The 18,794-nt window shown below is 39.2% G+C and overlaps 1 protein-coding gene across 7 annotated transcripts in view; it reads right to left on the reverse strand.

Annotated features, from left to right (window-relative positions):
- The window catches only part of ITSN2 (intersectin 2), a 139,888-nt gene that overhangs the window by 61,751 nt on the left and 59,343 nt on the right, over nucleotides 1–18,794 (reverse strand). For 4 of the 7 annotated variants that reach the window (XM_027621651.2, XM_027621656.2, XM_027621652.2 and 1 more), the window contains 3 exons: nucleotides 17,545–17,684; nucleotides 16,515–16,595; nucleotides 2,232–2,368 (listed from right to left, as the gene is read on the reverse strand). In XM_027621651.2, the coding sequence (XP_027477452.1) occupies nucleotides 2,232–2,368; nucleotides 16,515–16,595; nucleotides 17,545–17,684 (358 nt within the window). The remainder of the gene's footprint in view (nucleotides 1–2,231; nucleotides 2,369–16,514; nucleotides 16,596–17,544; nucleotides 17,685–18,794) is intronic. The other 3 variants (XM_027621655.2, XM_027621659.2, XM_027621657.2) reach the window with 1 other exon arrangement.

Consider the following 18,794-nt stretch of genomic DNA (forward strand, 5'->3'; position numbering starts at 1 on the left):
GGAGTTGGGGGTATTTATGCCCCACCAAGAAGGATACCGTGGCTTAATTCCATGTCTCAATTCCTAGAATTCTTGGAGGAATTTGGAAATTCTATATAATCCCCAAAACCACAGACCCACTTAGCCACCTTTCTTCCTCATTCCTGGACTGTTTTACACTTCATACTCCTGGTTCATTACCCCATGACTAGCTTCCTCTTGACCCTTTACAAGTCCTCCCATACCCTCTCTCACTCCAAAGAGTGCTTCCTCCAGCACTTCTGTGACTGACATCTGGCTCTCCTTTGAGGGCCATGCTTCTCTGCGGTCCTTTCTTAATCTCAACCGCCATTCCTTTTCCCAGTTAGTTCCTCGGTTGCCTTCTATGATATTCTTCCACACCTAAGATGGCCTAATCTACCTTCTGTTTGAATTCCCAGAAGTTATAAACACCACCAAGTATTTACCACATGTTTACTGGGATAAAGAAAGGCTAGAGAGTTAATATAAAATTAAATTTTAGTAAACTTTCTTATGTATGAGTTAGTGCATGAGAAACTGGTCCAGAGCCAGAAGATCCCTCCGAAGCTGGACAAAGGGCAAAGAGGCCACATCTACACTGTGAAACCTGACTGTAACCAACAGCACAGGACAAGGAGGGCATCTTCCAAGGCAAATGGCCAAGATATCAAGTTATATTTCTAAGGTTCAGCTCTGGACTGATCGGACATGTGTTTCTGCTCTGATTTCTTCCCTCCTCTACAGCAGGATAATGTGTGAAGAGGATGAATCAAATGAAAATGTGTATTATTAATATGGCTTGCTGGCCTAAAAAAAAATTGTGAGCGGTGATGAAGAGATATCAAGATACTTGCAACGTGGGGCGCCTGGGTGGCTCAGTTGGTTAAGCGACTGCCTTCGGCTCAGGTCATGATCTTGGAGTCCCGGGATTGAATCCCACATCGGGCTCCCTGCTCAGCAGGGAGTCTGCTTCTCCCTCTGACCCTCCCCCCTCTCATGCTCTCTCTCTTTCTCTCAAATAAATAAATAAAATCTTTAAAAAAAAGGTACTTGCAACGTGTCGGCAGAAAATTCCGACACAGTGATTAGCTAGCTATGCAGTGACTGCACAGTTCCCTTGTACAACGTTCAGTGGCAGTTAAGTGGCAAATAAAAAGCCTTCTTAATTTGAACTTCACCATCTCTGCTTTTATATTATTCTAGTGCCTCTTGTTAGGGGCCGCGAAGTAAGGGCTTGGAGTAAAGAGTACTACAGAGATCTGTTTAGCTGTCTGCATCTCCTACTGGAATGACGAGGAATCAAGGAACAAGGAGTAAAACCAGAGTCTCTTTGCATCACAGTCAACAGTGGCCACTCATTAAAAGTGTGCTGGGAGTGGTTATTCTGAAGCCTTTAAAAATAGAGGCCTGCTATATGGTAACGTGTTTTTCTTGTCTCCCTAGTAACTATTAGCTCTTTCATGGGCATTACTCGTCTACTTATCTCCAAGGCAAAGGAATGCTGGCTCCTCAGTATTTGTTAATTACACTGATTTCTGACACTAGAGAACTTGCGGGGGGGTGGTATTTCTAACATATTAGAAACAGGACCGTACAACAGAAAAAAATCATGCTGAGTCTCTAAATAAATGGTTCTATGCTTCAGATTCTGCAACTGTCTTACTTCTCTTTGTTATAAATGGAGGCAATTGATAAGCTCAGTGGTACAAAGAGAATTGCAGCAACATGGCATTATATACTCCATCTTATCACTCTGTAAAATTAAGTATTTGGGTTTTGTGATCTTTCAGCAAACTAATAGATTTACAATGGAGAGATAGAAATGATGAGTGTAAGACATTTGTGTTTGGCTTGTTAGCTTTTTTTTTTTTTTAATTTAATTCTCAGCTACCTATAAGGCCTGCATCAATATTTCTGTTTTTCAGATGGAGAAACCGGGGTTCAAAAGGTAAAGTGACTCAACCAAGGTCATCCAAACAATAAGTGGTAGATCAACAAGTCTAATCCCTGTCTGACTCCAAAGCCCTATTTTTCACCAATGGAACATAAAATTGATTACTATAATCTCAGTCCCTAAAAGAAAAACTGATTTTCTAAAATTGAGACTTTAATTAGCGTCCAAGGATAATCCTTTTATTTTCCTTAAATTTTCAAAGTCAAAATAAAGATATGGGCAACAAAATTAGAATTCTAATAGTAATGTGGTATAATAAATTTATCAGCTATATTACCTTATAGCCTCATCTTCTAGTTTCTTTTTCTGTATTAGCTCTGACCTTTTTCTTTCAATTTCCTTCAACTTGTCACGTTTGATCTTATGAAGTTGTTCAAGCGCTAACTGCTGTGTATTATAGCTTTCTCTCAGTTCCTAAGGAGAAAATGAAAATAAGTCAATATGCCGTTGATTTAAATATTTTTGTCTTATGTACTAATGTGGCATTTTCATTAAGAGACAAAAATCTGAAAGCAAGTTAAACTAAAGTAAAAAGAGTAAAAGTTTAAAAAATATCTGAATGATTAAAAAGTCTTGAATACAAGTATTTTAAGTCCTGTAACCACTGAGGACAAATATATGTTAAAATCATGTACTTTTGTATTAATTCATTCTAAGGAATAAAGATAAGCCAATTTCATAAGCCCAATCTTTGATTTGATACTTTATTTTCAATAAAAAACCCCAATCCATTAAAAATATGGGGAAACAGGGGTGCCTGGGTGGCTCAGTCAGTTGAACATCCAACTCCTGGTTTTGGCTCAGGTCATGATCTCAGGGTTGTACAATTTTTTGAGCCCTGCATTGGGCTCCACACTCAGCTTGGAGTCTGCTTGAGATTCTCTCTCTCCCTCTCCCTCTGCTCCTCCCCCCTCTCACACTGGCCCACTCTCTAAAATAAATGAATAAATCTTTAAAAAAATATGGGGAAACAATTTGCTTATTATTTGAAGAGGTTTGTTCAGTCATATTTTTTACATATGTAGTTTAACCAAGTACCCATAACTTATCCAGTGAGATCCTGAACTAAACACAGAAGCAATATTAAATAATTTAGTTAAAACTAAAAATGGAAAAGATAATGTCTAAAATCATGACTAGAGTAAGCCAAAATAATGAAAAGTATCGCAAACAGGAATTGAAATAAATACTTGCTTATTGAGCATCTAGTGTGAGGCATTGCCAGAGATATGCAGGGGATTAAATCCAGGGCTCTCTGGCTCTCAAGTTTGCAGTTTTTGCCCTCAAAGAGCTCAAAGTCTCAAAGTAGAGAAAAGTGCCAAAATATGGGTTGGAGATAAGCACCTCAGCAGAAACCTGTGGTTATCTGTTCAGCATTTTCCTTCCATCTTCTCCTAACAGCACGCTTCCCACAGCACCTGCCCCAACCCTATTCTGTGCGGTTGTGATCTGTGCGATTGTGAAGAATCTGTCCCTCAGAGTCCACTCAGGTGCAGTTGTTTAGGTGAGGCCTAACTAATCAATCACAGCACCCTCCCTGGCCAGAAGGACTGGTCCAAAGGACATGCACATGGATCCAAGCTGTGGCAGAATCCTTTCCTGGGATTCAGAGAGACTGAAAAGGGGAGAAAGAAGTCTTTCCTTCTCTAAACTCATTAAACTGGGATAAGGTAAACCTGGAGCTGTCCCACTACCAAGTGAGGCCACTGGGGTGGAAATGAAATCAGTACAGAAAACAGGGAGGCAAAGACTGCAGGCAGAGAGGGAGGCCTGGAGGAACTGCCTCTCCACCTGCATTCCTATGTCTAGGAACTGCCCGTGCCCAGTAGCACTTCCACGGACTCAGTAAGCACTCCTGGTACTCTTGCAGTAACTACTCTTATTAGCTTAACTATTTTGAACTGAGTTTCTTTTACATGATATCTACAGAATCCTGAACAAGAGAGTTTAAAAAGGCTGGAGTAAGGAAGAGAAAAAAACCCCAAACCAAAAAACCCCCACAAAAACCTAAAGTAATCAAGAGGTTTCATGGCAAAGGTGGAACTTTCAACAGTACAGCTGACCCTCGAATAATCGGGTTTGAACTGTTTGTGTCCCCCTATACACAGATTTTTAAAAAATAAATACAGCATAGTATTGTAAATGGGTTTTCCTTATGATTTTAATTTTCTTTTCTTTAGCTTAATTTTAAGAATACAGTATAATATACATGTAACACACAAAATTTGTGTTAATCACTGTTTATGTTATAGATTAGGTGTCTGGTCAATAGTAGCCTATTAGTAAATTTTGGGGAAGTCAAAAGCTGTACACAGATTTTCAACTATATTGGGCATTGGTGCCCCTAACCCATGTGATTCAAGGGTCAACTGTATTTGGTAGAATGTTTTGGTAAAAAATGTTTTGAGGTATCTACCCACACACAATAACAAAACTCTAAACCAAAAAATCCTCCAAAACAAAAAAAACCCCCAGAAGCCCAAACTCAGTTTCTTTCCAGAAATAGAATATTTTATAGGTGAACCCTTTTAACTTGACTGAAGTGATAGATATGATCTGAGTACAATGTGGTATAAGTCTGAAGACTATGTCCAAAATGTCTGAGATCAAGACTTGCGGCTTAAGCCAAAAATACAAATACTGCATTCAGGGCAAAGTTTCCACAAATCTTAGCTTTCAATAGTTCCCTCGGTTGCACCTTTCTCTAAATTCTACTGAAAAGCAGAGGATATGGTGTTACAATCTATGGAGAAGCAGTCTGGATTAGTGATAAGGACTCTGAGAACATAGGTCTGAATCAGGCTCTGTCAGTGGTAGGCTGAGTAACATCAGGAAAGTTACTTTGCCGTTTCCTCATCTGTAAAATGTAGTTAATTATAGTACATGCCTCCCAATATTGTCGTGAGGATTAAATGGGTTAATACCCATAAAGTGCTTATTATAATTATGGAGGGCACAGAGCAAGTTCATAATAATTTTAGCTGTTATTATTGGCTGAGGTCATAAAGGAAAAGAACTGTAAGTTTAAAAGGAGAGTAAAGAGGAGCCAAATTAATGTCTGATCTTCCTATGGCTGCAAGATTAGCCCTCAACTTGTCCTGTAAGATACTGCTCTAAGTCTTCCTTTACCAGTCCCTTTCCTCCAGTGTCTGAGTTCATGAGCTTCCCATGCTCTCCAAGGCATCCTGGGCCTTTCTCTACCATAGTCAGCGTCTCCTGACTATATGGTGGCCTCCTCCACTGGAGTGAGTTTCTTGACAACAGGACTGACTTTCATCAAGGTATCCCGATCCCAGAGGGTGGATATTTAATTAGTATTTCTTATATGAATGAGAATGCATAAACAAGTCTATACATATTAATAAGATTTGAAGAGCACTATAAGGCTTGCCAGAAACCTCCTCTGCCTAACTGCAATAATCTTAGCAATTCCTAACACTAGACTAATTCCTCTGGATTAAGTCAGTGCTTCCCGGAGGCCCTGGTTCAATAGATGAGTTAGCTGAGGACAAGTAAATTAACCAGCACTTGTGGATAGAACTGTTGCAGTCTTAAGAGAATGACAGATCTTCTTTCTCAGGTTAAGGAAGTTCTATTCCTAATTTGCTAATAAGTTTTTCATGTTTTAATCATGAATGGATTTTAAATTCTATCTAACACGTTTTCTGCATCTAATGAGAAAAACATACCATTTTTTCCCTTTAATCTGTTTATAAGGCAAATTACATGTTTTTGTATGTCAAATCATCTTTGCATGACTAAGATAAAGCAATTTTTTTGGTCATTATGGATTATCCTTTTTTATAAATTCCGCTTTTGTCTTTTTAATATTTTTTAGAACTTTCACCTCTGTGTTAAACTGGCCCATAATTATCCTTTCTCATGCTGTTCTTACATGTTTTGATATGTTTGTGATAGCTTTGTATAAGTTGGGAATATTCCCACTTTTTCTGTATTTTGAAACAACTGTGTAAGACTATACTTGATCTTAGCCAAAAGGCTGAAAAGCGATAGAAACAGCTGGGTAAGACTAGATTTACTCATTCCTCCAGTAAAAACTCTGGGCTTCTCTTTTAGGGAAGATTTTAAACTATAGATTTAAAATATTTTATGACAATAGAGCTAGCCAGATATTTTATATTTTGAGTCAGTTTTGGCAAGTGGTAATTTGTTCATCTATGTTTTTATATTTATGTGCAAAAATCTGTCATAATATCCTTTTTTTTTTTTAAAGATTTATTTATCTGAGAGAGAGAGAAAGTGAACGTGTGCGCCAGCAGACTGAGGGGGAGGGGGAGAGAGAGAATCCCAAATAGATTCTCCACTAAGCGCAGAGCTTGCTTCAGGGCTTGAACCCAAAACCCTGAGATCATGACCTGAGCTGAAACCAAGAGTTGGCTGCTTAACCAAATGAGCCACCCAGGTGCTCCAACAGCCTCTTCTTTTAATGTCTGCAGCATATTTAATTATATTTCCTTTTCATTTCTAATTTTCTTTATTCCTGCCTTCTTTCCTTTTACAACTGGTCTTGCCAAAGGTTTAATTTTATTAATCTTTAAAAGAGTCAGGGTGCCAGGGTGGCTCAGCTGGTTGAGCGACTGCCTTCGGCTCAGGTCATGATCCTGGAGTCCCAGGATCGAGTCCCGCATCAGGCTCCCTGCTCAGCAGGGAGTCTGCTTCTCCCTCTAACCTTCTTCCCTCTCATGCTCTCTACCATTCTCACTCTCTCTCAATAAACAAATAAAAATCTTTAAAAGAAAAAAAAGAGTCAAATACTGGCTTTCTTGATTCTCTGTATTAAATGTCTTTTGTTTCATTAATTTCCTTCTACTTTTTTTTGCTTTGTTACGCTAGTCTTTTTCTAGCTTAAGCTGAATGTTTAGCTTATATATTTTCATCTTTTTTCCCCCCAGTATAACCATTTAAGGTCAAATGCTAACCATCTAGGTTGAATTTCTGCTCTTACACTTACTAGCTGTATGACCTGGGGCAACTTCTGTGTCTTAATTTACTCCTATGTGAAATGTGGAGAAGAGTAATACTGACTTACATCACAGGGTTAATGTAAGTATTCAATAAAGAAGACACTTAGAACAGTGTCAGTCCCAGAGAAAGCTCTTAATAAACCCTAGCTAATATTAATATATCTTCATTTATGAATCAGCAAACAGCTATTGACCCCTGATATGGCTGAGGAGGAGTCTGTTAATTTACACTACCCCCTACCACTCTCCATTTCCCAGTGTTGATATTTACTGGTTAATCTATTTAGCACTTTTATAACTTAAAAATATACTTAATCTAGTATTTCATTTTTCACAAACATTTGACATTTGCATCTCTAAATTTTTTTCTTTTTATTTTGAACACTTTCAAACCTGCAGAAAATCTAAGTTGCAGACACTGATGCTTTCACCCCAGATAGTTCATCACTATTCTACATAACTACCACGCCAACGCCAGTGCCAAACTATAGACATTTAACACAGCCACAAAGCATTACTTAATACAGAGTTCATATTAAAAAATGTCCCCTCTGGTATAAATACTGTCCTCAATAACAGCTTTTTTTCTGATCCATGATCCAATCAAGGGTCACACACTGCAGTTTGCTGTCATGACTCTTAATGTCCTTTAGTTGTGGCTCTTTGGTTTCCTTACATCTGGAAGATTTCCTCCACCTTTTATAAGATTCACATTTTTAGAGTGTGGGTCAGTCAGCTGTTTTATAGACCAAATTACAATTTGGGTGTGTCTAATTTATTTCCTTACACTTAGATGAACTGTTTTTGCCAAAAACAGTATAGAGGTGATGTTGTGTTTCTTTCAGCACAACATAACAGGAGACACATAATTTTGGTTTGTGCCATTTTGGCAATGTTAAACTTGACCACTTGGTTAAGATTGGTTTACTTAGTTTTGGGCCTGAGCGTACCTCATCATGGCTCAACAAAGCACTCACAAAAATTTTTAAATCCTGCATCTATTTCTATTGTTTTCATTGCTCAGAGCACTTATTCTACCATACTGGTAGAAATGGAAGACAGAGGGGGGCCTGGGCGGCTCAGTCATTAAGTGTCTGGCTTCGGCTCAGATCATGATCCCAGGGTCCTGGGATCAAGCCCCACATTGGCCTGCTTCTCCCTCTCCCACTCCCCCTGTTTGTGTTCCCTCTCTCACTGTCTCTATCTGTCAAATAAATAAATAAAATCTTTAAAAAAAAAAAAGACATGGAAGATGTAACTCGCTGAACTTTAACCACTAATAATGAATACCTCCTATAGTGACAAGAAGTAATCCTATATTCTGATTTTGCTTAAAGAAAGCATAATATTCTTTCCAAAGACCAGGCCTTAAAACAGATTCAACTGACAAAATACAGCTCAGCTCAATAATGTGATATAATCAGGACAAAAAATTTTTATTAGTCATGAAAAAAAATCATAGCAGAATGCAAATTAGCTCCTCAAACTTAACATCCCCCAAACCCCAAAACAAAACAAAAAACCCTGAACATCTGTGTAGCACTTTAAAGTGCTTTTACACATAATATCTACATTTGATCTTGATAACATTCTTGTAAAACAGATACAATGATGACCATTTCTGAGGCTCAGAAGATTAAGTGACTTGCCTAGTTTTGAACTATCTCCATTATGTCATTCAAACTCCAAGCCATACCACAGATTCTGTATTTACTTTCACTTAAATTCACTTTCAGCTAAATTACTAAAATACCTTTATTAGGTAAGAAACATTTTAAAAATTAAATGATTTAAAGGAATTTGAAACAAATAGTATTTCATGTACATTCTAAAGGTGGATAATTGTGAGTCAAGAACACAAAAGCAGCATTCTGAGTAAGAGGAGGCAACATCAAGTCTTAGTGATGACCATTAATCCACCCTAGTGTGCTCATTCTCTCAGAGCCTGTTAAACAACAAGAGGTATCACCCGCCTCCATCCTGAATCAGAAGGCCATCAGTAAAACTCAGTTTCAGAAGCACTGTCTAGAGTAACTGAGGACAAGTCAGTAAGGCCAGAATGACAAAGCCCCAGTGGGAAGGTTTAGGGTAGAGGTCTATGATAAGCCCCAATTCTGGTCTTGACAGATTCTACTTTCTAAGGAATAGCAGTACCTCTTCAATCATTAACCCAAGTCAGCAGTGGTGACCTTCCAATGCAATTTCCAATGCATTGAAAGTACTGTGGAGATCAGGGTGATCCCTACCCTAAGAACAACAAAAAAATTTGTATGGCACATAATAGTTCACAAAGCACTTCTGTGTATATGCTATCTCATTTAATCACCCTAAGACTCTGCAAAGAAGGCGGCACAGATATGGTCAGCTTCATTTTGTAAATGAAGAAAGCAAAATTTGGAGGTTAAATGACAAACGGTTACACAGCTAGCAAGTGGCATGGGTAGGACTAGAACTCATTTCTTCAGATTCTGAGGCCAATGCTTTTCTCACTAACTCACTGCTAAAGATATGACAGTGCGTCAATTTCCTTAATGGAATAAGGGCCTGTCAAATGTCTCATCTTTGAACCCACAGGGTTTGCTATGTGTCCTAGTGTGACTTGAGCAAAAGAGTAAAAATTACCCCGATCCAGTACATGAATATTACAGGGTCCAGTAGAACATAATTTCTTCAAATAATTTTATTTATTTAAGATTTTATTTATTTATTTGACAGAGAGAGACACAGCGAGAGAGGGAACACAAGCAGGGGGAGTGGGAGAGGGAGAAGCAGGCTTCCCCGTGGAGCAGAGAGCCCGATATGAGGCTCGATCCCAGGACCCTGGGATCACGACCTGAAACGAAGGCAGACGCTTAATGACTGAGCCACCCAGACGCCCCTGGACCAATAATTTTAAATATTATAATCCCATTCTACCACAAGTAGGCTAAAGGAGTGATCACTCCAGATGCTCTACTGTCTCAAAGACCACAGATTAGAACTCATAGCCTGTCTTCCTCCAAGACCAACGAGGCCAATTTTCTCTCACCTGTCAAGCCACCTGGCCTTCCTTGTCATCTTTTACCACCCAAATTCTCATCTCTAAAATGCTGTTTATTCTCGATCTGACCCAATCTCCCACGCTTCCTCTCCTCAAATCCTTCCACTGTCCGAGAACTTCCTATTTGTGTTCAGGAAGCTGCTCACGTATCTACGTAGCTCTTCTGAGTGAAAATTCCCTCAGCTCTTTGTCCTTTTGGCTGATCCCTTAGGACGCTGCTTTTCCTCTATTTCTCTCTCAGTTTATTACCACTATTCCATTTACTTCAGGGTGAGGGGGTAACTAAAGTTATTTTCCTGGCTCTTCACTGCCATTTCCAGACCATTCTCTCTCTTCCTTCTTACGAAGTCTGAGGCTCACACCATCTTGCAACAGCCCCGTCCTCTTCCTCTTTATTGCCATCTCTTGATCAACTGGTCTAATCTTCATTCCTTAATCTTCACCACTCTCCAAGGTTTTGACATCCACACGGATTCGATCAAAACCTCAATTCTCCTTTTTACTCCATTTAACTCACCATTTGCATTATTATACCTTGAATCTTGTCACCATTAGAAACAGAACTACCACTGATTAAATATCCTGTTCTTTATCTCTCCTTCTATTTTCAATGATAGCCTAGCTGGATATAGTATTCTTGGCTGTGTATTTTTCTCGTTTAGTGCTCTGAAGATATCTTGCCAGTCCTTTCTGGCCTGCCAGGTCTCTGTGGATAGGTCTGTTGCCAATCTAATGTTTCTACCATTGTAGGTTACATATCTCTTCTCCCGAGCTGCTTTCAGGATTTTCTCTTTGTCTCTGATACTCGTAAGTTTTACTATTAGATGTCGGGGTGTTGACCTATTATTATTGATTTTGAGAGGGGTTCTCTGTGCCTCCTGGATTTTAATGCCTGTTTCCTTCCTCACATTAGGGAAGTTCTCTGCTATAATTTGCTCCAATATACCTTCTGCCCCTCTCTCTCTCTCTTCTTCTTCTGGGATCCCAATTATTCTAATGTTGTTTCATCTTATCGTATCACTTATCTCTCGAATTCTGCCCTCGTGATCCTGTAGTTGTTTCTCTCTCTTTTTCTCAGCCTCTTTATTTTCCATCATTTGGTCTTCTATATCGCTGATTCTCTCTTCTGCCTCATTTATCCTAGCATTTAGTGCCCCCATTTTTGATTGCACCTCATCAATAGCCTTTTTGATTTCGATTTGGTTAGATTTTAGTTCTTTTATTTCTCCAGAAAGGGTTTCTCTAATAACTTCCACGCTTTTTTCAAGCCCAGCTAGTATCTTTAAAGTCATGATTCTGAACTCTAGGTCTGACATTGTACTAATGTCCGTATTGAGTAGGTCCCTGGCTGACGGTACTACCTCTTGTTCTTTTTGCTGAGGTGATTTCTTTCGTCTTGTCATTTTGTCCAGAGGAGAATAGATGAATGAGAGAACAAAATGCTAACAGGTTTACAACGTCCCCAGCAAATATACTGTATACAAATCAGAAAAGACCTGAAACCAGGGGAAAAGAAAGGGAAAGAAAGAAAAAAGAAAGAGAAAAAAAAAAAAAGAAAAAAAAAAGATAAAAACAAAAACAAAACAATACAAAAAACGCAGAATATGATCAAATATGATCAGGCTAGTGCATAGATCAGTGCCACACACTAGATTTTGGGCGTATTTTGGTCTGTTAGAAAAAAGTGCCTCCTAAAATTTTAAAGGAAGAAAGACATATATGTACAAAATAAGGGTTGATACAATGAAGGGATGGAAGATGACTGTAAAGATGAAAATTATAAAAGATTTTATAAAAGGACTTGGTAAGATAAGTTGTTTGAAAAAGGAAAGAAGATTTAAGAAAAAAAAAAAAAAAGAAAAAGGGAGAGAATGTGATCAGGCAGGAGACTAGAACAAAGCCATACACTAGTGATTTAGGGTATATTTTGATCTGTTAGAAGAAACTGTACCTCAAAATTTTAAAGAGAGAACAACTTATATATATATGCCAAAAATAAGGGTAACTACTATGAAGGGATAAAATATGACTCTAAAAATGAAAAATAAAAAATGTTTTTTTTTTTTTTAAAAAGGGGATAAGATGTTGGTTGAAAAAGGGAAAAAGAAAAATAAAAAAATAGTCAACAAAAATTAACTTTGATGAAATAATGAATCATGGTAAAAAAAAAAAAAAAAAAGTCATGAATCTATGTGCAGTATTCCCCTAGCGCTGGAGTTCTCCCATTCTCCTTGATCGATCAACTTGGTCTTGGCTTGCTGGCTGTTTGTGCTGATCTTCTGGGGGAGGGGCCTGTTGCTGTGGTTTCCAAATGTCTTTGCTGGAGGCAGAATTGCCCCGCCCTTGTCGGTCTGGGCTAAGGAAGCTGCTCCGGTTTGCTCTCAGGAGCTTTTGTTCCCTGCAAGCTCTTGGTACGGCTTTGGAGGACCAGGGCAGAAATGGTGGCCTCCCAATCTCCACCCGGAGGAGCTGAGAACTCGGGGCCCCGCTCCTCAGTGTGCCCCCAGAGAAAAGCAGTCACTTCCGTGCCCCCGGTCTCCGGCCGCACTCTGTGCTCACCCGGCCTGTGATCGAGCGTTGCTATCTCTGGCACCTGACCCCGCGCGGAGTCTCCAAACCCAGCAGATCCCTGCAGTGCGTTCCCGCACCGCTCCTCCCCGGGAAGGAAGGGGAGTCTCCCCGGATCTGCTGCTTGTTGGGTCCCTGCTGGAGGAGCCGTGCCCCGACTGGGACGCAGATCACAGTTTATGGCAACCCCAAGCTGAGAGCCCGCGACTCTGCTCCGTCTCTGCAGCCGGCTTCCCTGCTCTGATACCTGGGAGCTCTGGCGCACTCAGGCACCCCTGGTCTCTCTGTGACCCCAAGGGTCCTGAGACCACACTGTCCCGGGAGGACTCCACCCCCCGCTTAGCCACTGCAGCGACGTCCCTCCGCCGAGCCAACTTCTAAAAGGTCCGATTTTGTGCTCCGCGGCTCTATCACTTGCCAGAAGCGGCTGGCGGAGGCCCCTCCCCCGCCGTCTATCCTCCCGAATATCGCCTCGGATTCACTTCTCCGCACGCCCTACCTTCCAGTAAGTGGTCGCTTCTCTGTTCAGAGAGTTGTTGCTACTCTCCTGTTCGATCTCCTGTTGAGTTCGTAGGTGTTCAGAATGGTTTTGATCCCTATTCAGCTGAATTCCTGAGACCAGACGAAATCTAGGTCTCCTACTCCTCCGCCATCTTGCTCCGCCCCCTCAAATATCCTGTTCTTTAAACAGAAGTTCTTATCCTTGGGGCTCTTCTTGTACCTGGTACACCCAATGACTGCGTCACTTTTTCCTTTTTCATTGGCACCCTTTCCTCTCCTCACACTCCTTCATGTCCAGTCCACATTTCAGAGTTCATCTTTACTTTAATTATTGTGTCAAGATCTGCAGATCTGCAACTCCCTGCCCCTCTCTCATTGTCATGTCTAAAACCTCAAACCTGTATGAACCTATGAACCTACTTCGCCCTTCTTTGTGCTTTTATCTAAGAAGCTGAACTTTGGTGGGGAAAAATCATACAATTAGGCATGCTGCTTTCAATTTATATTCATGACCTCCAACTTCACACAGGCATTCAACATTGCTCAGCACACCTACTGTTTTCCTCTACTAAGCATACACCCCCTATTTCTATTTCACGCCTACTTCTCTCTCCTGAAACAGAACTACCTAATCTTCCCTAATTTGGGAGTTCCCAAAACTCCCTAATCTTGCATACGTTCTTCTCACTACCAGCTAATAATCTTACCTCATTAAACCACCAGACTGGAACTCCCTCATCTTCCCATCTCAAAAATCAATAAAACTTCCTGCATCTGCACCCAGCTTCTAGTCTGGCTGGACTTACTCCATGTCCTCAACTACCCAGGAAGATTCCTTGTAGTGGTCCAACTTGCTTCTGATTTTAAGTCTTGAAGCTGTCAGCTTCCTACTCTCTACAAGCAAATTTAGCTGCATTCACACTCATCTTTTCCCCATATGTTACACTCAAAGTCTTTTTATCTAATCCTTAAATCCATGCTCTGGATTATATCTCAATCTGGTTCCCTCGGACTCTATCAATTACCACCACCTTATATATTCAACCTCAAGCTCTCACTTCCTTCCTCCCTCTCCCTTCTGTCTCCTTCAAGTTTGTGTGTGTGTGTGTGTGTGTGTGTGTGTGTGTGTGTGTTTTAAAGATTTTATTTATTTATTTGAGAGAGAGAGAGAGTGTGAGAGAGCATAAGTAGGGGGAGCAGGAGAGGGAGAAGCAGGCTCCCCGCTAAGCAGGGAGCCCAACTCGGGGCTCCACCCCAGGACCCTTGGATCATGACCTGAGCTGAAGGCAGACGCTTAACTGCCTGAGCCACCCAGATACCCCTTTTTTTTTGCATTTAAAAAATAGCCTTTACTTAAGAGAAAAAAATACATGGAGTTACAAGTGTTCCTAGAATGTGGGATACATGGTTCTCTGCTGTTCTCTAATTCCTGTCTACTTTTTTTTTATAAACTCTATATATCAACCCTAAAATACTGCATATTTTTTGAGAACATTCAAAACCATTCATTCACTCCACAAGTATTTATTGCCACCCACTAACATTCCACGTACTCCTACAGGTGCTGGGAATTCAGCAACAAGATATTCGACTTGGCCAGGCAATCACCATTGAGACAGACACGGTCAGTTACCTCACCAGCTCTATTCTCTCCGTTTCCATTCCTCTGTCCTAACTGAAATTCTCTTCCCCACGTAAGCATATGCCTCACAGAAAGCTGATACCACTTCCAAGGGTGGTCCTGATTATTTTCTCCCCAGTTTTCTTGAGATAAAATTGACAAATAAAAACTGTATATGTTTAAGGTATACAACTTGATGTTTTGATATTAGTACACAATGGGAAATGATCACCATAACTGCATCAATTAACGTATCTACCTCACATAGTTAGTTTTCTCTATCTTAGCAAATCTCAAGCATACAACACCATATTGCTAACCAGAGTCACCATGCTGTACATCACATCCCAGAACTTATCCATCTTGTATAACTGAAACTTTGTATCCTTTGTCTTTCAAGTCTTTCTTAAACCAAAGGAAAAAAAAAAAACAAAAAACCTGTTTTCCTTTGACCTCACGCTTTCTTTGCACTCTCCTCCTGGAGCTGTTTGTTCACTCACTCAGCCCTTCCTTAACTCCCGTTCATTCCTGATGTGCTGCAGTTCAGCTTCTGCTCACTTAACTAAAATGGCACTTTCAGAACGGTCTTCCAAGGTCTCACTGACAATTCCATGGGTATTTTTCAGCACTGTGTTAACTGACTGCTTGCAGTGCTTTGCAGTGATAACTACAGGAAGCCTCTTTTCTTGCTTTCCGTGACAGCACGGTCTCCTGACCACTCTCAGCCCTTAGTTTTAATCCTAAATTGCCTCTGATGAAAGTATCAACAAGCAGTGAAAGGCTGGAAGGCAGGAAGCAGAAGGAAGAAAGTAAAACAAGAGACAAGAATAATCTGCTGGCCTGTGGAGAATCAAATGCTCACTGAAATAATCAGACTTTGTGAGTGAGTACAGCCCCAAAATCATCAAACCTCATTCTGTAGATAAAGAAATGTAGGGTCAAATTTCTGTGCAACCTATAGCACAAGTTCTAAGACCAGATAATCTGGCCATTCATGCTACAACCCAAAGGAGAGGCTGACACCATCTTTCCAACTTGGGCTACCTTTGCTTAAATGAGTTCTACTTACCATGTTCTTGTCTTCACTGTGGATGAAGACATATACATATGTATACATGCAACTGCCCTACTGCTGTAGAACGCACAGTCAAAATCTAGGGCCAGCAAGAGCTAAATACAAAGCACCTTTCTTTACACTATTTTAAAACAGAAATTCATTGAGTATTTGAAATACTCTGTGTGCTACAAATGACAAAGTGAGCTATTTATTTATGCATATGATTTAAACATTTTTTATTTAAAGTGCAAGCATGTCTAAACATGAGGCCTGGTAACGAGACGTAAGTAAAGCTGCCCCTGCATTACTGGCTCTCTAAGATTTTTACCTTATAGCAGTATTAGGAAGCAGCCTGGTATATACATGACATAACCTTGCCCTACATTCCAGAAGGAGTAAGTTTTATTTTAAACAATAATCTTCAGTGATATGGGTAAATGATTTAATCTCACATTCCCTTAGCTTTCTTTTAAACTGAATCAGTAATCATCCCAGCAGTTAACCCAACGCACAGGGATGTTATAAGGGAAATAGGTAGTTATTTCTAAGTGTCTTGAGTTCCTCATGAGACAGGTTACTCCGGGCAACCCTACGAATTTCTGGCATTAGACTCAAACAGGCAGTTAGACAGCAGAAGGCTATTCAAGCAAACAGAAAGAAAAAAGGTCCACATTGTGTATGTTGTTTCAAACAAAGATACTCTGATAAATGCAAAGAATAGTCTAGTTTTTAAGAAAAGAAAACAGTAAAGTAACTCAAAGAAAAGGAGCTAGATATTAGAAAATAACCTTAAGTAAGAGGAAGAGGTTGTTGAGACAGCTTAGCAGAGACAAAAGGCACTGCAGAACAGAGTCATCCATATTCCCACACTGTAAGATAAGGCAGATAAAAAGCCAATTAAACTATGTACAGATTTTTAAAAAATTATATAGGGAAGATAACTTGGCTGGCTTATCTGTCCATCAAAGACAAATTATTTGGTTTTAACATTTTTTCTACAGGCTATATGCTTGTGTAAAATGTATCATTAACATTATTCACCTAAAATTTCCCCTCAGTAACTGAAGCCACCATGGTCTCTTTTCTTTAAAATGTTCACTCTATAGTTGGTGTAATATTATTCTTAGCAAAAGTCACATGAAGAGATAGATAGCTGTGACTATTCCCAGATTGGAATGATGTGCCATCAGTCTGGTTTTTACCTCTTAACACTTCTTTCATAGGTATGGCTTCAGTATACAACTACTACTACAGAAAATGATAAGTATACGGTAGATGTTTTGAGCATCTGCTCTGCCACTGCAGCAAATAATGAATCATGAACTTACTTTTTATGCAAAGTTCAGAGTGCCAGATTATGCTTTGGATTTCACTGATTATTGCATTACTTCACAAAGGTTAATTGCATTATAACAAAGAAACAAACAAAAGAATTTAGTATGTTATAAAAGCCTCTACCATTAGCACTATTTTAAATAATCTTCCATATCTACCATCTTAGAATTTTGCCTACGGTCATGTTGGCTGAGATCAATTTTCTATACTGACAAAGGCACTTATTCTTAAAATGTACAGATGCCAATAAAAACAGTCAAGAACTGGAAACCATGGTAAGTGATTGGTTTTGTTACATAACAATGTTTATAATATCTATAGAGAACATTAAAAGCGATCTTGTAATCCTGGTATAGCTCAATTATAAGATAAATTATGCAAATATACTACATACAACAGTAAGAGCTTTAGTTACTCAATCCACAAAATCAAAATGAGGAAGAAGGCAGCTAACTAAAAATTAATATAACAGAAGATAAATACCTTTAGTTGATTGTTAAATGAATCCATTTCGGAGAGCTTAGATGCAGTTTCTTTTTCAAGAGCATCTAATTGTTCTTTAAGTCTTTGGCATAATTCTTCCTTTTCCAGTGATTTTTTATGAAGCAAACCAATCCCTAAATCTGAAATACAAACATCAGATAGTTTACAGTTGGTAGAAATTCTTCTGTCACTACTGGTAATTGACTTTTACTCTCACAATATAACTAAGTCAAACTTAAACTTACACAGTAATGTATGCCAACTACATTTCAGTAACACTGGAAAAAAAAGACATATAAACTCTAAAATTGCTCCAAAGGTAGTCTACATGATGGCTATTTCATAATTTACATAGCTATACCCTTTTGGATTGCTATGAGGTTGTTTCTAATTTTCTACTATTTATATAAAAATGCTGCAATTAACATCCTCATACATGTATTATAAGCACATGTGGAAGTATTTTACGTGGCTAGGAGGTGAAAGAACTGCCATGTAAAAGGATATGAACACTTTAAATTTTGACAGAAACTGCCAAACTGTCTTTCCAAAAAGGTAAACTAGTATCAAATGACACCAAAGTACCTGTTTCTGCATATCCTCATCAACACTGGATATTATCAACTTTTTTTCAGTTTCTCTAATTGGCAAAAAATGAAAGCTTATTGTTATTTTAATTTGTATTTCCTTGATAACAACTGAAATCAAATCAACCTATTCATAGGCTAATTTGCCCCCCTCCTGGATTGCCTCACCCCATCCACTGCCTTTTTTCTTCCTGTTGGGTTGTCTTCATTTATGATTTGCAGCAGCTCTAAATTCTTGTTGTACTGTATGTATTTCCAATGCTGTACTGTTTATGATGTCTTGCCTTATGAAAAAGTTCATTTTTATATCATCAAATCTGTAAATATTTTCCTTCATAGCTCTAGGGATTATTTGAAGAAATGTTCCCAACACTGAGATTATAAAAATGTTTTCCTTTGTTTTTATAACATTTTTTCTAGAGGAATTTTTTATGTTTATCCTCTTAGTTTACCTAGAATTTATTTCTGTTCCCCACCTCCCTTTCAGAGAGCCAACTGTCCCCCAGATCACTTATTGAAGTGACAGTGATTCCAACTGTCCCCCAGATCACTTATTGAAGTGACAGTGATTACTGAAAGCCCATCCTTTCCCCACTGGTGTTAAATGCCAACTTTATCATATGCTAAATTGTCATATATATACAGGCCTGTTTCTAGACCCTC

The sequence above is a fragment of the Zalophus californianus genome, chromosome 8, assembly GCF_009762305.2.
Source record: "Zalophus californianus isolate mZalCal1 chromosome 8, mZalCal1.pri.v2, whole genome shotgun sequence".
Classification (NCBI taxonomy): Eukaryota; Metazoa; Chordata; class Mammalia; order Carnivora; family Otariidae; genus Zalophus; species Zalophus californianus.